This window comes from Centroberyx gerrardi, chromosome 24 (genome assembly GCF_048128805.1).
Source record: "Centroberyx gerrardi isolate f3 chromosome 24, fCenGer3.hap1.cur.20231027, whole genome shotgun sequence".
In the NCBI taxonomy this organism is placed as follows: Eukaryota; Metazoa; Chordata; class Actinopteri; order Beryciformes; family Berycidae; genus Centroberyx; species Centroberyx gerrardi.
Genome location: NC_136020.1, coordinates 973,903 through 994,002, shown reverse-complemented (window position 1 = coordinate 994,002; position 20,100 = coordinate 973,903). Strand labels below are relative to the sequence as shown.

Here is a 20,100-nt window from a genome sequence, read left to right as displayed (position 1 = left end):
AAACATGACAGAACATTTTATTGCTACAGTTCACAGAATCACACCTGAGACATTCTGTGACATAACTGTTAGTTTTTATTATTTATTTTTTACTTTGAATGCTGAATTGATAGAGAAGAGATTAGTTATTTGTTTAGATATACTGTTCAGCCTTTCAAGAGCCTTAGGTTTTTATCATATCATGCAAATTATTCCACATTATCTTCAATGAAATTTTGAAGTTTTAAACTTTGGACAGTTGATATATTGCCACCATCAGGAAGATTGGCCTATTGGCAAATACACAGTGCACTGTTTTAACCGGACCGGACTACTGTGCAAAATGTTGTTAATTTTTGTTCAAGGGAAGGCAGGTTTTGTTAGAATAAACAAAGAAAGAAAGAGAAGGAAGAAAAGGAAGAAAGCTATAAGATGTACAAAAATAGACTGTCTGGCAGTACATGATTCATACAATATCATATGAAATTACATTTCGTAAGTATAACTACAAACTAGATATGAGAACAGGCTGCACCGAGCTTGGAGGTCAACCACAAGGGAGGCAAGATTATGGTTTCCCCTCCACACTGACACTTAAGTGTTTCTTACAGCCTCTATTCGTTCTGTTTTCCTTCCAGTTTTTCCTGCAGCTGCAGCAGGCGGCGGTGTCACTGGGTGAGGAGGAGGTGCTGGGAGGTCTGGGGGTGATGGAGGTGGGTCGCCTAGCCTCTCTGGAGGGTTCGCTGTTTGAAGGTCTGCTGGCTTTGTTGGACCGACTAAGAGGAGACATGATGGGAAGACTGCTGGATGCCGTCATGAGAGAAATCAGAGAAAAGGCCAAGCCCTACTGCCAAGACAGGTCGGACACCAACTCTGTCCTGTTGAATTCTGATGGAATTAATCATGAGTAGTCATTTTGACAAATGAGATTACAAAACATTGGTCTATTTTTACCCGTCATATTTGTTTTAATGTTTATTGATATTATATTGTTTACACTGCATTTGGAAATTTGTGGCGGAATTATAATATATTTAATTCCAACATTTAGTTGGCTAAAATAAAAACAAAATCAAAAAGATGTGACTTGTCACTCAGCAAATACAGTATATCTGTGTGTCAAATGGGAGTGTGTGTGACAAAAGTACAGCTCTAACAAAAACTACAAAGACAAGCTAAAAGCTCATGAATGAAAGTTCCAGAATATGAAACATGAAACAAGTTTTAATCAGGCTATTAATTCATTCATTCAATCAACCAATCAATCATTTGACACCACATTGTAACACCTCTGACAATCAAATGGAACATTCAATAATAGCCCTTTTTTCCACACTTAGACCAAGGGCAGTGAATGGAAACTTGAGTTATTGCAGGTTCGGCGCTAAAAAAAAGCAAATAATGTTAATGCAAATAGTGTGGCTGTCCTCATACTTTTAGGTCTGAAGGCCTATCCTTGAAGGCCTCATTAAGTCAAAGGTAATAAAAAGCCTTTCAATAATCACACAATGAGACTCCAGGGTTAATCTTCCCAATTATATTGGTTGTATGTCCCAACTATTTTTATTTCACCAAATAATAACATTTTTCCTTCTTGGGCTAATCTAAAGTTAATTTTATTATTATTACTCCTAAACACTCCAAAATGTATAGATATAATCCTCTAGGGATTGTCTCCCCAATAATAAAGGGTATGTACCTTAACTATTTTTTCAACACTCAATAATAAATGTAACTAATTAAATATAGCCGCTAGCGGCGATGGCTGGGTTCATGCCAGTACAGCAGCCAGAGCTGAAACGTGGAAGTTTGCATTAAGATTACTGTCAGTTTTGTCATATTAGGCTGTTGAGCTTTCAGGCCCCAAGGCTATCAAGTTCTGATACTGAAGAATGTAATGGCAAGTTAAAAGGTGTCCATATCCAACTTCGTATTGGCTTTACTGTGTTTAGCTGTACACTCAAAATGCTGCTGTTGGGCAAAATCTGGTCAGATCTGTATGGAAATTGGTGTGCATGTTCCACATAAGGGTTGGAACATGATTACCACGTCACCCATAGGTTTCTGAAGGGCCATTTTGAAGCCAAAAGTTGGGGTTCACGAGCGCCGACATGTTGACATTTTTTGGAGCCGGAGCAGCCAGCGGTTTACCGCAGCGCCACTTGCTATTGGTCCGTGAACGGTGACCTGCGCGATCACTGGACAGGCGACCTGTCAATCACTCGGAAAACTACCCCATTTTATAACCGTTATATCCTGTTAATGACGCACTTATTTTGAAAATCGTCATACAGACACATTAGAAGAAGTGAAATTAGCTACTGAGACCATAATCTCTTGTCGAAAAAATTTACTGACTTTATATTTTGAGTGAGAAGTTGAGCTGTGGTCCCATTAACTTGAATGGAGTTGGGCGGGATTTAGAGTCTTTTTGGAGCCGACCCTAATGGATATTAGAGGAATTGCAGCTTTCAGCCACTTCCTTATTGGCTTCAAAATTCCCCCGTGGTTTTGGCCGCTTGGTTATAAGCCAAAAAGTCATAGGCCATGCCCACTTTCACTAATGATGACCAAACTTCAGATTTTGACTAGGACATGGTCTTAGAGCATGTGTACCGAATTTCGTGTAATTTCACCAATTGGATTAGGAGATACAGTTTTCTGGCCTTTGTGGCGCCCCCTATTGGTCAATAATTAAATGGCTAAAGTTGTGAAGGAGGCCACACCTCCTTCACAACTTTAAGAGTTAATATCTTCAAAACTACAGTAGATATCAACAATCTATAAACAAAATTTAAAGAGCTTGGACCATAGATGCTACTGACCGATTTTGGTGGTAATCGGTCAACTGTGTAGGAGGAGATGTTAAAAATGTGTTTTTCAAAGAATTCAAAATATCTCAAAAATGTTCCAGGCAAACCTTGAGGGTCCTTATGGCAAATTTGTTGAGTACGGTTAGGTCGACATGTGTAAATTGGACAAACAGTGTGGGAGATACAGCACTTTAAACTTTTTATTTTTGACCTTTAATTATAGTGCCACCATCAGGCCGATGGGGGTCATATTTCTTGTGGGTCTAATTGAAGCCATACTAGACCATGGTGCAAAGTTTCATGGCTCTAGCATTTACCATCTCATGGGAAATTGAGCCCAAATAGAAAAACAATAATAATAAAAAAAAGTGCCAGTACAAAAATTAATTAATCAATTTATTAATAATAATCACAGAAAGTGCAAACTTCACACAAATCTCCATAATTGCCTGCACAAGTCTCTTGACAAATTTCAATACAATGTAATGCACCATTGGTGAGATATGTTTTTTAATGCATTGTACCGTCAACAAATCCTACGAAAATAACAAAATCAACAATGTGTTTGCTGTACTCCATTACTTTCCGACTTCCCACATACCCTTTTTAGCCTTCAACCCGGAAGTCATTGGCTCCATTTGTAAGCTAAAAACCTTTAAATACAGCTCACAAAGACGTAGTTTCCATTTTAAAAATTAATTAACTGTTACCACGAAAAGTCAGGGTATTGTAGTTATTACCAAATCAAATTCAAATGGGAACAAATTCTTCATTACACCGGGGATTATTTTCAGTGCTATGGAACTACTTTCCTGAGATCGCAAACGTGTTTACGGTCTGCTTATTAAGTTGTTTGAGGAAAAAGTCGGCTGGCCCGGTGCATTGCGATGATGAAATATGCTGCCCAGAGCAACGGCATGGCTCTCTGACGTATTTTTAATGTTTTTAATACAATGGAGTTCTATGGCTACTGGGACATTGCTTTATTGGGCATCGGCTACATGGACGAGACTTGTTGGCAAAACAAAATCATTGCTGATTTTGTTATTTTCATAGGATTTGTTGACGGTAAGACATGCATTAAAAAACACCAGTGTTATCCTTTAATTAATAATAGTCAATAAATAGAGTTCTTCCTCTAGGGGTCATCAATGTCCATACCAAATTTGAAAAGATTCTTATAAAAACTGTTCAAGTTATCGCATTCACATGAAGGATCTGCGGGGAACGAGACGGCGGACGAGACGGCGGGCGGGGTGAATTTATAATGTCCCAGAAACTCATTTCTGGGACATAATAGACTTGAGAAATGTGTTGGTCTCTCTGACAGTGTCCTTGATTGGTTCCACTCCTATTTCACAGGGAGACCGTTCTTTGGTAGCCTGGGTGATTGTATGTCACATACAATTGATATTGACTATGACATTGCTCAAGAAAGTATTACTGGCCCTATTCTTTTTTCTATATAAATACTCCCGCCAGGTAAAATTATAAGTCATCACAATGTCCACTGTTACGCTGACGACACAGCTATATATTTCTGTTTTACCAGATGACTCAAATGCTCTGAGTGCACTGACTGCCTGTGTTTCTGACATCAATATCTGGATGAGCAAAAACCTTGTAAAATTAAATGAAAAAAGTTAAATTAGATACTCCTTGTAGGACCCAAAGCCAAAACAAACACACTGCAGTCAAAGTTAGGCTTCCTGGCAAAACAGAAAAACTGAAGTAAGGGATGTTTTTACTCTCATTTTAACAAGGTCACTAAGACTTTTTCAAGTCAGAAATATAGCTAGCTTGAGACCTTTTCTAACTCAGAAAGAGGCAGAACTGCTTGTACACACTTTTATCACAAGCCGACTGGACCACTGTAACTCTTTTTACTGGGCTACCAAAAAAATACATAGATAAATTATAAATAATTCAGAATACTGCAGAAAGAATTTCAATAAAAAGTAACAGAAGAGTCCACATTATGCCAGTACTGGCTACACAACACTGGCTACTTGTGTCTTTTAGAATCGATTTTATAGTCCTTTTAATTGTCTGTAAAGCACTAAATGGTCTAGCACCTTCATACATCAAAGATTGTTTATTATTTTATGTCCCTGCCAGAACACCTAGGTCCTCCACTGCTTTTTTATTAGATGTTCCAAAGGTTTTACAGATCACTGGTGAAGCTGCCTTCTATTTTTACACCTATAAACTATGGAATACCCTCCCACAAGATCCCAGAATGGCGAGCTCTGTTGGTATTTGCAAGAAAAAGTTAGACATATCTTTCTTATGTGGCTGTTAATTAAGGTTATTCTGTGTACATAGGATTTTATGTAAATTTCTCATTCTTACTTTTAATAACCTGTTTAATTTTTTTTATTTTGCATCAACAATTTTACTGCTTGAATGTTAAGTATTTATGTTTAACTTCTTTACGTCTATTTAATTTCCTGTTTTTTTTTCTTGATTATATGAAGCACTTTGGGCTACAATTTTGTATGAAAGGTGCTATACAAATTTAGTCTACATGGAGAGAAACTCAGCCATGGCAGCGTGGTCTCCAGTATTGTTTTCTTGGGAGAGTGATATATTTCCTCTGCCCATAACCAACTAAATGTATGCATCTCTGCCCATGGCGCAGCCAAGGGCATCACAAGCCAAATTCAGGTCAGTCAGTCAGTCAGTCAGTCAGTCAGGTAACGCTTAGTGAGATGAGGCACTTCGTCAGATGGCCTCTAGAGGGCGTTTTTGACTGTGAGATGCAGATGCAGTTTCCCATACAGAGGCACAAAATCAAAAGTTGGTCAGTGTGTAGAAATGGATCTAAATCGATCTTTAATGCACCTGATGTGCACATCACATCATGTCTATAATTTGGAGATGTACAGACAGCAGACCAGCAGCATTGAACTCAATCCACAGAGTCTTCCGGTGTGATAACAAAAGTGAAACTTAACATTCCATAGTTAGTAACGGGAATTTGCAGACAGTAACTCGTCTTTGCTGCCCTACAAACGTTAGCGGTAGGTGACGTCATCTTGTGGTATTTAAGTAACGTTAGTGGAATTAGGTCATTTAACCGTGTCGCAGTGCTTCAGTGCATAGACTTGAACACACACCGTGGGTCTGTACAGGATCTGTGCTTGTTTCTACTGCTTTGACTCAATAGGCTCCGGCCAACCTGTTAACAAACAGTATACAGGTTAGCACTGATTTAGTCCATCTCTCCCTCTCCCTCGCTCTGTGTTTCTCTATCAGGTGGTTGTCCCTACCATCCCAGTATGACCAGTCCACCATGTCCCTGTCCAGTTCAGCGTGCCCCATGATGCTTTGTGTGAGGGACAGATTGTTGAACCTTAATCAGGTCTTGAGTCTTCCACTGTTCCAGTTGGCCTGGCAGGGCCTGGCCGAGAGATTGGACAACTTCCTCTACCAGGATGTAAGAGATTGACAACTACTGGAAATTTCCTTTCCATTTCTGTTTCATGTTGATTTAACACAGAGCATGTATCGTAAAAACCTAAACTCCAAAGTAGGGATGCATTGATTAGGTTATTTGGGGTCGATTCCGATTTTGAGACAGTGTGATCCGCTGATCACTGATCAGATCACGATTTAAACCCGCAAGCGATTTCAGACCCTGTAACCAATCCTGAAACTATAATATATATAACGTGTTCTACGTGGAGATTTCCATGAGACGTAATAATATAAACAAACAGCCACACGCGGGCCAGCTGTGTTTTTGTTTTCACCTCTTTCCTAAAGCTTGTTGTCAAATTCGGCCTGAGTAATGGCGGATCGATAAACCGAGCGAGTAAACGTTTTCAACTAGTAAACCTGCTACCTACCTCTTCACTTGTCATTGTGGCACATGTAACCTTCAGTGGGAGAAAAATCTGGCAAATCGAGACTGGTAACCGGCGATATTTCTCCATAGGTACGTTTATTTTAGACATTAGCCTTTATGCACGGTTTGTCCTTAAGGGCTGCCGTAGACCAGTAGCTTTGCTGTGTGTGTTTACAAAATGTGTTGAGGTTTCTATCACCCTCTAGTGGTCAGAAAAAATCGCTTAGTGTAGCTTTAAAAGACGCATATTACCTAGACTTTCTCCTAACAACAACACATCATGTAAAAGTGCACAGTAAGCATAAAGAATAAAATTCCAATATAGCACTGTTTTTAACAGATTGTTGTTATGGCTGCATGGCATTGCTGCCTAATCATGTGGAAATATATATATATATATATATATATATATATATATATATATATATATATATATATATATATCTTAATTCAACAGTTATTACATGCTAGTGTCTGTGTGATGGAAAAAGGTAATTCTGTCCAATAAATTCAACTGTTTCTAATCATGTAGGTTATAAAATTCATAATACAACGTTAGATAAATATATGTGAGGTGTCACTGTTTATTAACAAATAGAAATGAGTACAATAATCAGACTGTTCAGAAATTAAATAATCAATTCTCTCTGAAATTAAAAACAGCAAGGCAACGTAAGAAACAGTCTTTTCTCTATTAAAAAAATCTGTGACGTATCACAATAAATTAAGACTTATGTCTTTGACATAATGAAGAGGGACAATACATTTGCTATAGGCAAGTCAATATATGATATACCCCACTATACAACTGTTTTATTAGAATGTGTATCTACACATGTCAGTTTATCCATATGTTTGTCTGTCAGGTGATCATGTCTAATCATTTCAACGAGGGTGGGGCAGCTCAGCTCCAGTTTGACATGACCAGGAACCTGTTTCCTCTGTTTGGACACTACTGCAAAAGACCTGAGAACTTCTTTAAGCAGTAAGAGTGTGTGTGTGTGTCTGTGTGTTTTCTTGTTTAGGTTAGGGTATGAGGTAAGGTTAGTATAGGGTAGGACTTGGAATTTAGGAGGTCATTTTGTGATTTTGCTATACATTGAATTTGGCCTTTGTTTACCACATAAAAAACAATTTTTACCCCTAATGCTTGGTATATACAGTATATACACTGCCCGTCAAAAGTTTGGGGACACCTAGCTTTTGAAAATGCCTAATAAATAGGCATGTTTTCTTTGTCGGTTTGCAATAACTTAACCCCATTAAAGACTAACAAGATTTAGTTTGAGACAAAAAAACATACATGCAAATATTTGCGATAACACTGAAAAATTAAACTATACGTTCATCAAAAAAACCTCCTTAGCAGCTGTAACTGCTGCCGACACTTCCTTCATGTGAGATGCGACAAAATGACAAATAAGCCAGTTACATGAAAACATTATTAATTCATTTTGAATATCATAGTTCTTTTTTTCTCTAACATTATCCTTTTGCTTTGGCATCCTACCTGTTGCTCTGCTGTGCTGACACTGCTAACAGTATCATCTTCAATAATCTGTTGAAAACATCTCACTTTAGCTTTGCTAGATAGCTTGCCTTCGGCACACAGAACACAAAATGGAACATTAGCCAACCCAATCTCTTAAAAAAAACAACAGTTTTAGCTAGCTAGCTAAATGCTAGGTCACATAACTTTTTGCCTTTCACCTCTGTCACACAGTCAAGGTCTTCAGGTCTTCTACCTGTACTGTTTTTTCCTTTTCTCCTTTTCTTTGCCCATAAATTGTGCAATGGTAGCTGGCATTTCATTGTTCAAAACAGTTATGCTGCTGTCACTCCATTCATGATCACATCATCCCATCTTCTGTGGTGTATGCAACTAGGTAGTGTAGACTATTTTTAGCTTGGGTATGAATATACCACTTGGGTTGGAAAGGGGGTGTAGCACTCCAAATGCAACTATGCTATCTAAATGTACACAGAGCAGATATTTTACTTAGTTTTTAATTAAATATTAGATTGAAAATATTATATTAAATATTAGATTTTTACTAATAGTAAAAATAATAGTGGGGGTTTAATAGTGGGGGTCCCCACTATTAAACATACCATTAGTTCATTTTGAAGGTTTTATGCGCTCTAATAAAGTACGTTGCTAACAAATTACTACAATGGGTTAACATGTCATAACACAGAATAGTTTGCCATAAAGCCTCTTAACTGTGGTTCTCGCGCTCTTTTTTAAATGATTTATATGTGATGTGATATATGATTTTTTGCACTTGTAGGTTTTTGAAATTGCTAGCATGCTAGCTTGCCTGAAACTGAACCTTTGAGTGTTCATGACGTTGGAGGAACGCAACCTCTGCTGTAGTTAATTTTTTTCACAGGTTAGTCTAGCGTTAGCTTTTTACTAATATGGATTACAATTATGCTTTGTTTCATGAAAGCAGTGTTGATTTGTCCAAATTATCTCATATAACAAAATGTATGACAAGATAGTGGGGTTGCGGCCATTGAACCATGGCAGAGCTAACATCCGCGTTGGCCTGTAAAAAAATTTCATCACTGGACCACTCTATGGTGTAGGCACCAGTGCTACTATGCTAATCTTCCTCTAATACTTTAAAGACGTTATTTAGGCCTAAGGAATTTAAATTTTGTCTTTTTTCCTCATGACTAAACAGCTAAGCTGTTCCTGGCTGCCATATTGCTGCTTGCAGCTATATTTAGGGGTCCAAGCACTGCAGGTGCTGGAGCCCTATTGTTTTAGTTTGGATTATTATTATTCCGCTTCTTCTTCTGCCCTAAAAGTATCTGCATCTCAGAAACCATATGAGCTACAGCAACCAAACTTGGCAGATAGGTTCAAAGTCCCAGCCACTACTCAGATAATACAAATTATACTAATTGGCCAGATGGTGCTGCTATAACAACCAGCTTCACGTTGTGGCCTATTATTTCTGAACTGTAAGTCATATAAACAACATTCTTTTTCCCTGGGTTCCCTGCACAATTTGGTGGCATTTTGCCAATAGGTGGAGCTATAGCAACATCATAACTTTAAATGGCCATAACTTTGTCTCTGTCTCTTTCCCTATCCATCCCTCCCCAGTGTTAAGGAGGCCTGTGTCATCCTGTGTCTTAACGTGGGCTCTGCTCTCCTGCTGAGGGATCTCCTCAGGGAGTCAGAGGAGGAGACGAGAGGAGGAGGAGAGGAGAATCCTTCACCTGAGTCGGCATTGAATGAGTTGGGCGTTTATTGTCTGGCGCCCTGCGATGTTCTGATTCTCCTCAACCTCAGAGCCTCTTGGCCTGGACAGTGATGATCCACCTTGTTCTCAGTTAGCCTAACATGTGTATATGTGTCTATGCCTTCTCCTACTATGAATCAAAGGCTTATAGACCTTTAAATTTGCAATGAAATCTAGAGACCAAGTCAGGACACTGAGAAGAGAGAAAGATACAGCCCAGTGGTACGTTTTGAATTGTTTCTACTCCCAGTGTTTGTATTAAAGGGGTCCTATTACAGGAATTAAAACATTTCAAAAGATATTTAATGAAGACATTGTTAAAATTTGATTTTGTTTGAGGATTCAATTTTATTGTTTATAATATTTTTTTGTGTTTTTTTAAATCCATCATTTTTTTCAGTTTCAGACTAACTCACTCTTGGCCTTGATTGATTGATTCCCCTCGCTAAAAGTTGCTAAAATCCTTCCATTCAGGCAAGTTGGCAGCATTTGAACTGACACACCCACTGGAATGACTTCATTGTCGGTCAATCGGGGGCTGGTATAGGCCCTTTTCACATTCTCATGGTAACATCTAAACCGGTGCATTATAACTTCCTGTGGCAAGTTTATTTTTGCAACTTACTGACAAACCAATCCAACAAAAACAACAAAATTGTAATGGTTACTAGCACTAGACACATAATGTAACAAATAAAAAATTTGGGGCAGGTTGTGGAGCGATTTAGTGAAGGCCAAACCTGGCAACAGGAAGTTGTAATGCACCGGTTTCTCAATGCAGAAGCATTGAGAAACAGAATGTGAAAAGGGCCTATTGTGACTGTTCTGCCACTGTGGACTTAGGATTCCGGATTTCTGCGTTAAAACCGAGAAATAATTCTATGCAACTCAATGTTTTGAATAATTTATTAAAACTAAACTTGAATAATGGTTCTAGCAGATGTCTTGCAAAAATAGCAACTGATAATCTCTTATTAGTAACCCTTGAGAAGCTTTTACAGTCATGTATCCTTATTGGAATAACCCTCCTGGCCTGGTCAGACCAAGTCCAGACTGAGACTGGAGAAACTCAATTCTTAATCACACTGAGGAGAAAGAGTCTTGTGTTAAATCAACTAACACAAATCATGGGAGCAGACTCAAAACGAAGACTAAACTATGACTAGCTAGAACTACTACAGTTCTGCTCAAAGCAACTGCAACCTGCTACAACATGCTCAATGGCACTTGATGAGTTTAATCTCAATACTCTACTTGACAGGAAATGTATGGAAGACAGAGTTTCAACCATATATGTCTTTCTGCCCAATTCTGCTGCTTAAAGCATCTCAGTGTATATTGTGGTTCAATGCCCATTTGTCACATATGTGCGTGTAATAGCAGTATATTAATTTGTAATGAATGACAATGATGCTTAATAAACATTCAATTTGCAGTCATTATTTTTCTTTTATTGCTAATGAGTATCCTTTAAACAGAACAGTAATAGAGCAAACAATAAACAAATGGACAAACAAGAAACAAAGAAATGCAGGATTGTAAGAAAAATAGACCAAGATTCGCCAAAAAATGCTAAACTTGGAGTGAGCAACCAAGTCTATGAATTGAATTCCATTGTAGAGGATCTATGGAAATCTAAGCAAAAACAAATGTCACACAACTCGGAAATAGGCTATGTCACCACATTTAATGTTTCATTACATGAGCATCATGGATAAATAGTAACCAAATGTATAGTGTTAAAGCAGTACAGATACATTTGAATTGTTTTTGAGTCTTGTGGTATCATTGCAAAAAACAAGCTGTACAGATGTAAAATATGTTTGGTATGTTCAAGTGTATTAAATTGAATATAACTTCTAAATTAATGTAAGGAGATTTCTTAGGGAATTGGTGTGAAATTAGGATATTTTGGAGAAAAAAAAGACAAAACTTAGAATAAAGTCATAGGCTGTAATCTTCAGGCACTCTTGCACAGAGAGGGAAGGAAAACTATAGGTGTAGTTAAAAAGCTGTTATTGTTGTAGTATATCTAAGATATAATTTTAAAAACAACCAACTGGTTTTGACCTTGAAGGTCTTCATCAGGGCTAAACAGGTAAATCACACAGGTGAAGCAATGTAGACACCGGTCACATGTACTGTGCATATTTATCACAGCAATACAAACAATAAGACCAACTGTTGTTCATGTAGTACAAGTAAAATCTTTAATAATGTATGTGTACTAGGAGTACTTAATGGTGCATTTGAAAGCAAGCTCAGCCCCCTTCCTTGTTTTAAGGCAGTGGTCCTCAAAGTTCACCCAAATATGCCAGTTGAAACACGGCTGAAGTTTCTTTGTCCATATAACCCACAGAGAGATTGCCTTCTGCAAAACAACTGAAGTCAGCGGGGAAACAGTTCTTTAGAGTTCCAAAATAGGAAAAAAATGACCATAAAATTACTCCATACAGCTCATGCAGCACAATCCAAGTTTTCTGAGGCCAAACAATCACACTGAGTGGAAAAGACCTATATATACACACTATTATTTAGTGCAAATCTTCACTACAGCCATTGTTTTCAAAAACGTTAAAGCTTGCACACACCCAGACCTTGCATGTTCACATGAATCTTCAGTGTCTACACTCCTACCCATAGGCCCACGCCTTATCAAACTAAAAGAACTCTGCTTAAAGTGCCTCATTCGGATCTAACATTACCTTTTCAGTCTGTTACCTAGCTGTTGTATCTTCTCTCCCTAGCACCAATATTTTAATAATCGTTCGAGTGAGTGCTCTTCCTGGATACTTCAACACAGAGAAGCCTGTAAGACTCTGTGCCCGGGCATCATCGCAGGATGTAGGTGGTTAGGGCCTCCAATTTCCTCTCCACTCCTCCTTCCAGTATGTTTTCCAGCACAGTGTCTATGTCCATGTCAAATCAGGCCCGCTTGTTCCTCTAGGTCGCTTTGGGACACAGCACTCTCTCTCTCTCCACCATGTTGTGCTTTGCTCTTGACTTGGGCTATTGTTACTTGCGCCATCTGTACTCTGGCTGGGCTTCTGCTCACTCACACCTTCAGTGCTATCCACATTCACCTCAACTAACTCCTGGAGGCTCCTCGCTCTGTGATTTGTCTCCTGGCAAACCACAGAGCGAGAGACAGAGTCTCACCAAGGCTGTGCCTTGTGCATGTAGCTGGCTGCGTTGAGCTCGAGCAGCTTATCTTGGTGAGATGAATATTCAGCCCCCTCCAGTTCTTCGGTACTTTCCCACAACTGCACGGGTCTGCTCTTGGGTCCATATCCGTTCTCACAGTCCGTTGTTCTAGCCATCATGATCGTCATGATCGTCATGATCTGTCCTGTGAGCTAATCACACTGAGGCATCATGTCTCTTGTCTCATCATGTCTCTTTGGCTAGCAAGGCTAGCAAGCTCTGTATCATCCTTCAAATCCCTTCTTGAAGCTCACTTTCATAAGCAAACTTTTTGTAACTGTTCTTTACCCCATTTTATACCTTACCTGCTGTCTTTCTACTCTGTTTTATAACCTGCATTGTTTTATGTACCTTTTGATATTCTGTTTTCTATTCTATTCTGTTTTTTTTTTGTTTTTTTATCTGTCTATTGTTTTTTTTACTGGTTGTGAAGCACTTTGTAAACTTAAACAATATTTTCTCACATCCTTCCAAGCTAAAAGTGTGTTGTATACAATCAAATTACCAGTTAAAGACTCCACCTGATCAATATTATAAATAAAGGGGAGTGATTTAAGCAGTCTTGAGTGGCAAGAAAATTATTCAGTGCTAATCAATAGTGAGTCATGCCTATCCAGAAACCAATTTTAAATGTAATTTTTAATTTGAGCAGACCAGTAGTAAAGCTGGAGATTGGGCAATGATGCTCCAGTGGCAAAACATTAACTTTTATTCTTCATTTGACCATTTTAACAAAAACTTAATTCTCTGCTTTTTATTATTCCATTTATATCTAGAAATATGAGTATTCAGTCTTTTAAAAAAGGTGAATGAAAGAAAGCATGGGAGACTGGAACAAGTAATTCAGCCAGGAGAGTATATTCATTATTAATTCTCCCGAAAGGGGAGGTTGGTAAGGAAGACCATTTGACTAAGTCTTGTTTAATTTTCTTGAGTGGGTGGATAATTTATCTGAAATAATTCATTAAGCGCAGGGGTGACTGAGATGTCTAAATACTTAAAGCTCTATGTGATTACTTTTTTGTGGCAAAACATTCACTTTTATTCTTCAATTCTGAGTGGCAGTGTACTGGGTAGTACGCTGGCGGGAAGTAGTAGTGTTGCAGAGGAAGTGATGCGCATCTCACAGTATGGTGAGTGTTTATGTGTACTAACAGTTTTATCCCAAACAGCCTACAATGTCAGTAGTGTCTACTCTACATCATCAATAAGCACACCCTTGTTTGTTGTCTGATGTCATTAAAAGTGCAACAGAATTTGCACTGAATTTTTTTCACTGGATTCCCGACAGTGGTTCAATGTAGGCTGTTGCATTCATATTCCATTACCGCAGCCCCGAAGAACATGAGGCCAACTTTATGAATAGAAAATATTTTTACAGCCTCAATGTTTTATCAGTGGAAAGTTTGTCCAGTGTGGCAGAAACAATGTTACTTTTCGCGGTTAGTTTTGTAGTGCTGTCATCTCAAACGAGCCTACTGACGCACGAGCGTGACTGGGATACGCAGGTGTGGAATTGGGCATGTTGAGCTCGAGCTGAACGCAAACAAACATCCTTGTGGATACTTGGAAAGGAAAAAAAATCTTCACGCACTTCAGCCTATAAATGTCCTCAAATCCTCTCCATTTCAATCGGGCAGTTCATTTTTTTTTACGGATCTGCATGATTCACGTGGGTCACATTTTCAGGTCGGAAAATCTGGAAAAATCACATCCCTGTGTAATAAGGGTGCTCACTTATTGGATTTGACGATTAAATCGTGGAATGCACCATATGTCTCTGAGTTACTCTATAAACTGCTTCTCAAAAGCAGGTCTCTCGTCATCACTGTAGTGTACTCACGTGATATATACAGTAAGCACACACTCTTTATGCCACACACAAACGTGTGTTTCTTGTAAGTTAGGTAGCTATAGCTAGCTAATACTTTACAACTATACAACAAATATGTATTGTACCTCCACAGAGCAGCTTGAAAGATGTAGGCCTAGATGGTCAATGCCGTTTAACGTGCATTACTTAATGTTTACCTTACATTATACCTCTTAAAACAGTTTACCTTTTGCTGATGATCAGAAGGCAGTTGAATTTTCAAGCCAATGCGGAAATTTCTTCTTCTTCTTCTTCTTCTTCTTCTTCTTGTCTTTAACGGCTGTTGACAACCAGCGTTATACGTGCATTACTGCCACCTTCTGCTTCGGAGTGTGGACCAGGGACGGAGTGTGGTCCAGAACAACTCCAAACCCCGCCCACCTCCACACAAGTCACAGGACCACAACCGAACTTAATAAAATATAAACTCAAAAAGTTTTTATACAAGACATTATGGTCAGCAGCCAGTGATGGACTGGCCATCTGGCAAGGTGGGCAAATGCCAGAAGGGCCACCAGACTATGGGCTGCTTGGGCCACTCAGAATGGATTATTACATTGATCTAAAAAAGAAAAGAAAAAAAGAAAAACGAAATAATTTTGTCTTTGATGATTTTCATTGAAAATAACTTATTTCAGCGGCCCAAAACATTTTATATTGGCCCTCATATATTTGTACTTTTTAATAAATACACACGCATTTTCTCGCAATCAACTCGTTGCTACGCAACGCAACATTAGCTAGTGGAAATGACAAGGGATGATGGGAGGTATTATACGATAGACAGAACATGGTAGAAAAATTACGCCAGGCTAAAAGAAAATGAATCGGGGCACCAAACGACCAAAGGGTGGGGCAGAGAAAAAGAGAGAAAAAACAAAGAAAGCTCTGCTGGCAGAGGGTGAAAAATGTGCTAAAATAATTTATTTTCGAAACAGTCCGCCGCTGACTGAGACTGAGAGCCCGGATATAGTTGCGGTAGCAGAGAGAGAGAGAGAAACATGTACAACTGAAGTTGAATAAGCCAACTAAAGAATTCAAATATTACTTTGCTGTGTTGGAGTTTGATTTTAGAATTATACAGCTGGCAGTTTTCATGTTTTGGTAGAGCTATTGTATTATTATTTACTGAGGCTTAATAAGTCTGGCCTATGTATTTGTGCCGAATGTGCCTTAATTTACTAGTTGCGCGTATCATGTCGTGGTGCTCTGCCGCTCACAGTATTGTGTGCATTGTTGTCGGCATTCATCAGCGATTGTAGTGTGTGTCGGTTGCGTGTGTGTTCTGTGTTCCGAATTTCTGCATTCTAGTCAGTCTGTATGGTTTTATCTCAAGCTTTTTATGTTAACAATTGGGGTTGGTGTTGAGTTTGGAAATAGGGCTGTTGTGTTGCAAATGCCAGGGCTGTTTTTTGATCCCAGTCCGTCACTGTCAGCAGCTAACTTCACGTCTTCTAATTTGTTCCCTTGTGGCTATTTTTATAGTGGATATTTTCATTTTCACTTTGTTTTTGTTCGTATTTGTCTTCTTATTTATTTATTTGTTATGGAATATTTCCAAACAAACATAATTTCTGACAAAGCCTACATGGCTGCACTAAGGAATAAAACATTGTTAGTAGACCAACTCCGCATACAGAACAAACACTGAATTGTAAACTGATTTTCCCTAATAACGAGCAATGGGAAAAAAATCCCTGATAGTACTAGTAACCAATGAAAAGCGCCTATCACTGAGGAAGAACAAGAAGAAGAACAGCTTCCGTTAGACCATTGGATGAGAGCACGTGCGGCAGAACGTTCAACCTGGCTAGCAGCAGCAAGGCTATGTCCATTGAGGACCTCATGTCATTTTCGAACTCTCCGACAAAAGGCTGTCACCGCCAGTCAGATGTACGTGTGTGTGCAAAAGAGCACTTACAAAAATTACCGAGTACTCATTCAGTGAGCAAGGCATCACTGCCAAGAAAACAAAAATGACTGTCCAATACGGTCTATGTGATATGTTGAACGCCATTAAGGCAACAGCGGACAAAGAGGTGATGAAAAAAAATTGCCGTCGAGTTAGAAGAAAACAAGTGCTACATATTGCGCGACTATGGACTGATTCCAGCGAAAGCCACTATGCCAACTATGCCAATTTTTTTTCAAGCCGACCTCAACTATTTTCCGGGCTGGAAACTTTGAACCACCAATAGACGTGAAGAGTACTATGAGAATGCTGATCTTTCCACCGTCGACATTAGTGCCACTGGAACAGGCTGCAGCCAGCCTGAACACCGTGATCACCCTGAAGGGCAAATTACAGTAGTCTGATGCATAATAACTGTACGTTTCATATCAACATTGTCACTGCCTGGTACATGGAAAGCTCCTCCAGCAGCGAGCCTGGAGAACTCCAGGTAAGTTGTATGAAGAAAAAACACTCACCCGAGTTTGTACTGGCATGAGAATGAACAGATAATGACAGAATTTTAATTTTTGGGTGAACTATTCCTTTAATTTAAAATTTATCTGTGAAAACAGCCATTAAATGAAGTTAACTTGTTAACCTAGGTTCGGGAGCAGGGCCACGCCTCAACCACACCTCTAATCACCTGCCCAGCCTACTTATACCTGGTCAACCCATCCTGCCCTGTTTGTCTCAGATCTCTCGACCCACCCTCCCTTTCCCTTCCCTTCATCCATCCACCTTCCTTCCTCGTCCCTACCCCATCCCTCCCTCCGCTCATCCCTACCCACATCCTCTCTTCCCTCCTCCCCTCATCCCTTCTTACTCAATCCGGTGCATACCTCTCCCACGTGTCATTCTAGGTACAGTCTGGGGGCCTGTAATCAGCTCGGGTGGAAACACGCCTGAGACGGAACCCCCACACTTAGTCTCCCTCCGCCCGGTCTTCAGTACGTCCTCCCAGACCAGCCCAACAGACAACATCCTCCTTCCACCTTCACCCCTCCCCTTTACATCCATTCACCTGTCCTCAACATCCAATATTTCAGAATTTCCATTAAACCTTTAAATGGCATATTGTTGTGGCGTGGTCCCTGCTGGTGAATTACTTTTTATGATACATTTTTACAGGACGTTCCATCAATTGAGCAAACTGAGAAAATTATACTGGTTGGCATAGCAAAGAAAGATGACATGCTCATCTGGATGACAGAAGACTTTGAAGAACTCCAAAGTACCCCATGCATCACGGAAGAACTGTTCCCCAGTGAGGACATACAAAGCATATGTGACATGCTTCCCATGTCCCTTAAAGCCACCTTGGTGGGTACTCGGGTGACACACGTTGAAGAATTTGAAGTTGCTGTTGGATTCATGCCTTCTAGGCCCTATTTGCGTTTTCTGTTTTGTTGACAAAATGTTATGGTTCATGTCTCCACATGAAAAATATTCTATATGGAAATTATATTGAACTATATGATTGTATACTCCGATATACAACATATCGGTGACTTCTTCAGTCAGTTATTTGTATCAGCTATTTTGGTTATAAAAACTGCAGTTTTATTTCATTTCTACAAAGAAACTTGTTCAGAAAGAACCAGGTACAAATTGCCTGTTGAACATTTCATTCACCTGTGGCAAGAGAGGAGGAGAGCTTGTAAAATTGTGATGACAAGCCATCTCATTTGTTATTACTACAGCAGATTAAAATGTAGCTAATATTGCAATTATATTTTTTCTGAACCACGATACATATGGTCACATTATTGCGATATTGAATTTCGATACATCGTTCCATGACTAATAGCCAACTGTATACACAGTGCCTTCTGTTTTATTTGCTTTTTCTTTTTTTAACACTTTGAGTTCACAGACATGGAACTCTGTTAATTCATGTGTGTTAATGCATTCTAGTATAAACACTATGAATGCAGAATTTTAAGTTCATTGGTTCATTACAAAACAATGGAAACTAGTCTTTGAATTTGTATGTTATAGTATAAACACTGAAGGCAGAATTTTAAGTTTATTGCTTCATTACAAAACAATGGAAACTAGTCTGCATTTAGAAAATTTTTCATTGTTTAAATACACAACTATGGAACTACCCCTTTCAGTTTACAAAAAATACTGTAAAATGTTCCATATACATTCACATAATAAACAGCTCTCGTGTTCATTAAAGATCAATAAAATATCAAGTGTTTAATCAATAAAATTTGAGCTATTTATTGTTGAAACTCTTGTGGGCTTATTTGGGACACATATGGGCTTAAAGGGTACACATGTACCTTATAAGCCCACTGCAACTTTTCATGTTTGGAGTTAAATTAAGTAATTTAATTTTTGTCAATTTACAATAAAATATACCACAAATGTTAAGATGAGAGATTGATCTTTGGATTGATTCTTTTGGGAAGCAATTAACATACCTATGAGAATATATGTAAAACTTAGATTTGGGTGGGCTTAACTGGGTCACTTACCCCCTATGTAAAGAATGTCCTCTAAAATGACATTGGCATTTAAACGCTCCAGTTAGCTGCAAAGAAAGCAGGGTTTCTCACACATAGGTTTAATTGTGGCGCACCGCCGCAATTAAACGCAACATCATATGCTACTTTGCATATCAATATATAACCTACAGTCCCCACTCTCAGTGGAGGGAGGGGGGGCTACACTGTGTGTGGGAAGCGCTGTGATCATCAGAGCTCTCTGGATTAGACAAGCCAGTAGAGCAAACCGGTACCATTTATTGCCAAATGCTTTGGGATTCAACACATTAACTATGGAAGCGTATCGCATGCATAATTCAAATGGAAATGTAACATGTAAAATGGTCATGTAATGTCAGGAGTAAGGAGATAGGAGGTGGAAAAGGTTTATTGGTAGGTTGGTGGCTGGTTAGGGAATGGGACGAAGAGTGGGGTTGAGGTAGACGGCAGCGAGGCTGAGTGATAAGGAGGATCCTGGGCCGAGCTGGCTGGCAGGCAGACAAACAGATGAGCAGACTGGGTGGCAGAAAAGGCGTGGGCTGGCGAGGTAACTCACAGGGGAGAGGACATGAGGAATCCACAGGTAAGGTGGAGAGACACACGGAGGAGCGGGCTCGGGGAATCCTAGACACAGGGAAAAACAACGTGAGGAATCAGGCACAAGGAAACACAGGG

The 20,100-nt window shown here is 39.1% G+C and overlaps 1 protein-coding gene across 1 annotated transcript in view; it reads left to right on the top strand.

The window, feature by feature from the left end:
* rint1 (RAD50 interactor 1) overlaps positions 1-11,329 on the top strand; it is a 33,764-nt gene extending 22,435 nt beyond the window's left edge. Inside the window, exons 11-14 of the mRNA XM_071897735.2 lie at positions 618-838; positions 6,051-6,231; positions 7,509-7,627; positions 9,761-11,329. Coding sequence (XP_071753836.2) covers positions 618-838; positions 6,051-6,231; positions 7,509-7,627; positions 9,761-9,971 — 732 coding nt within the window. The 3' untranslated portion in view covers positions 9,972-11,329. The remainder of the gene's footprint in view (positions 1-617; positions 839-6,050; positions 6,232-7,508; positions 7,628-9,760) is intronic.
* The last annotated feature ends 8,771 nt before the right edge of the window (positions 11,330-20,100 follow it).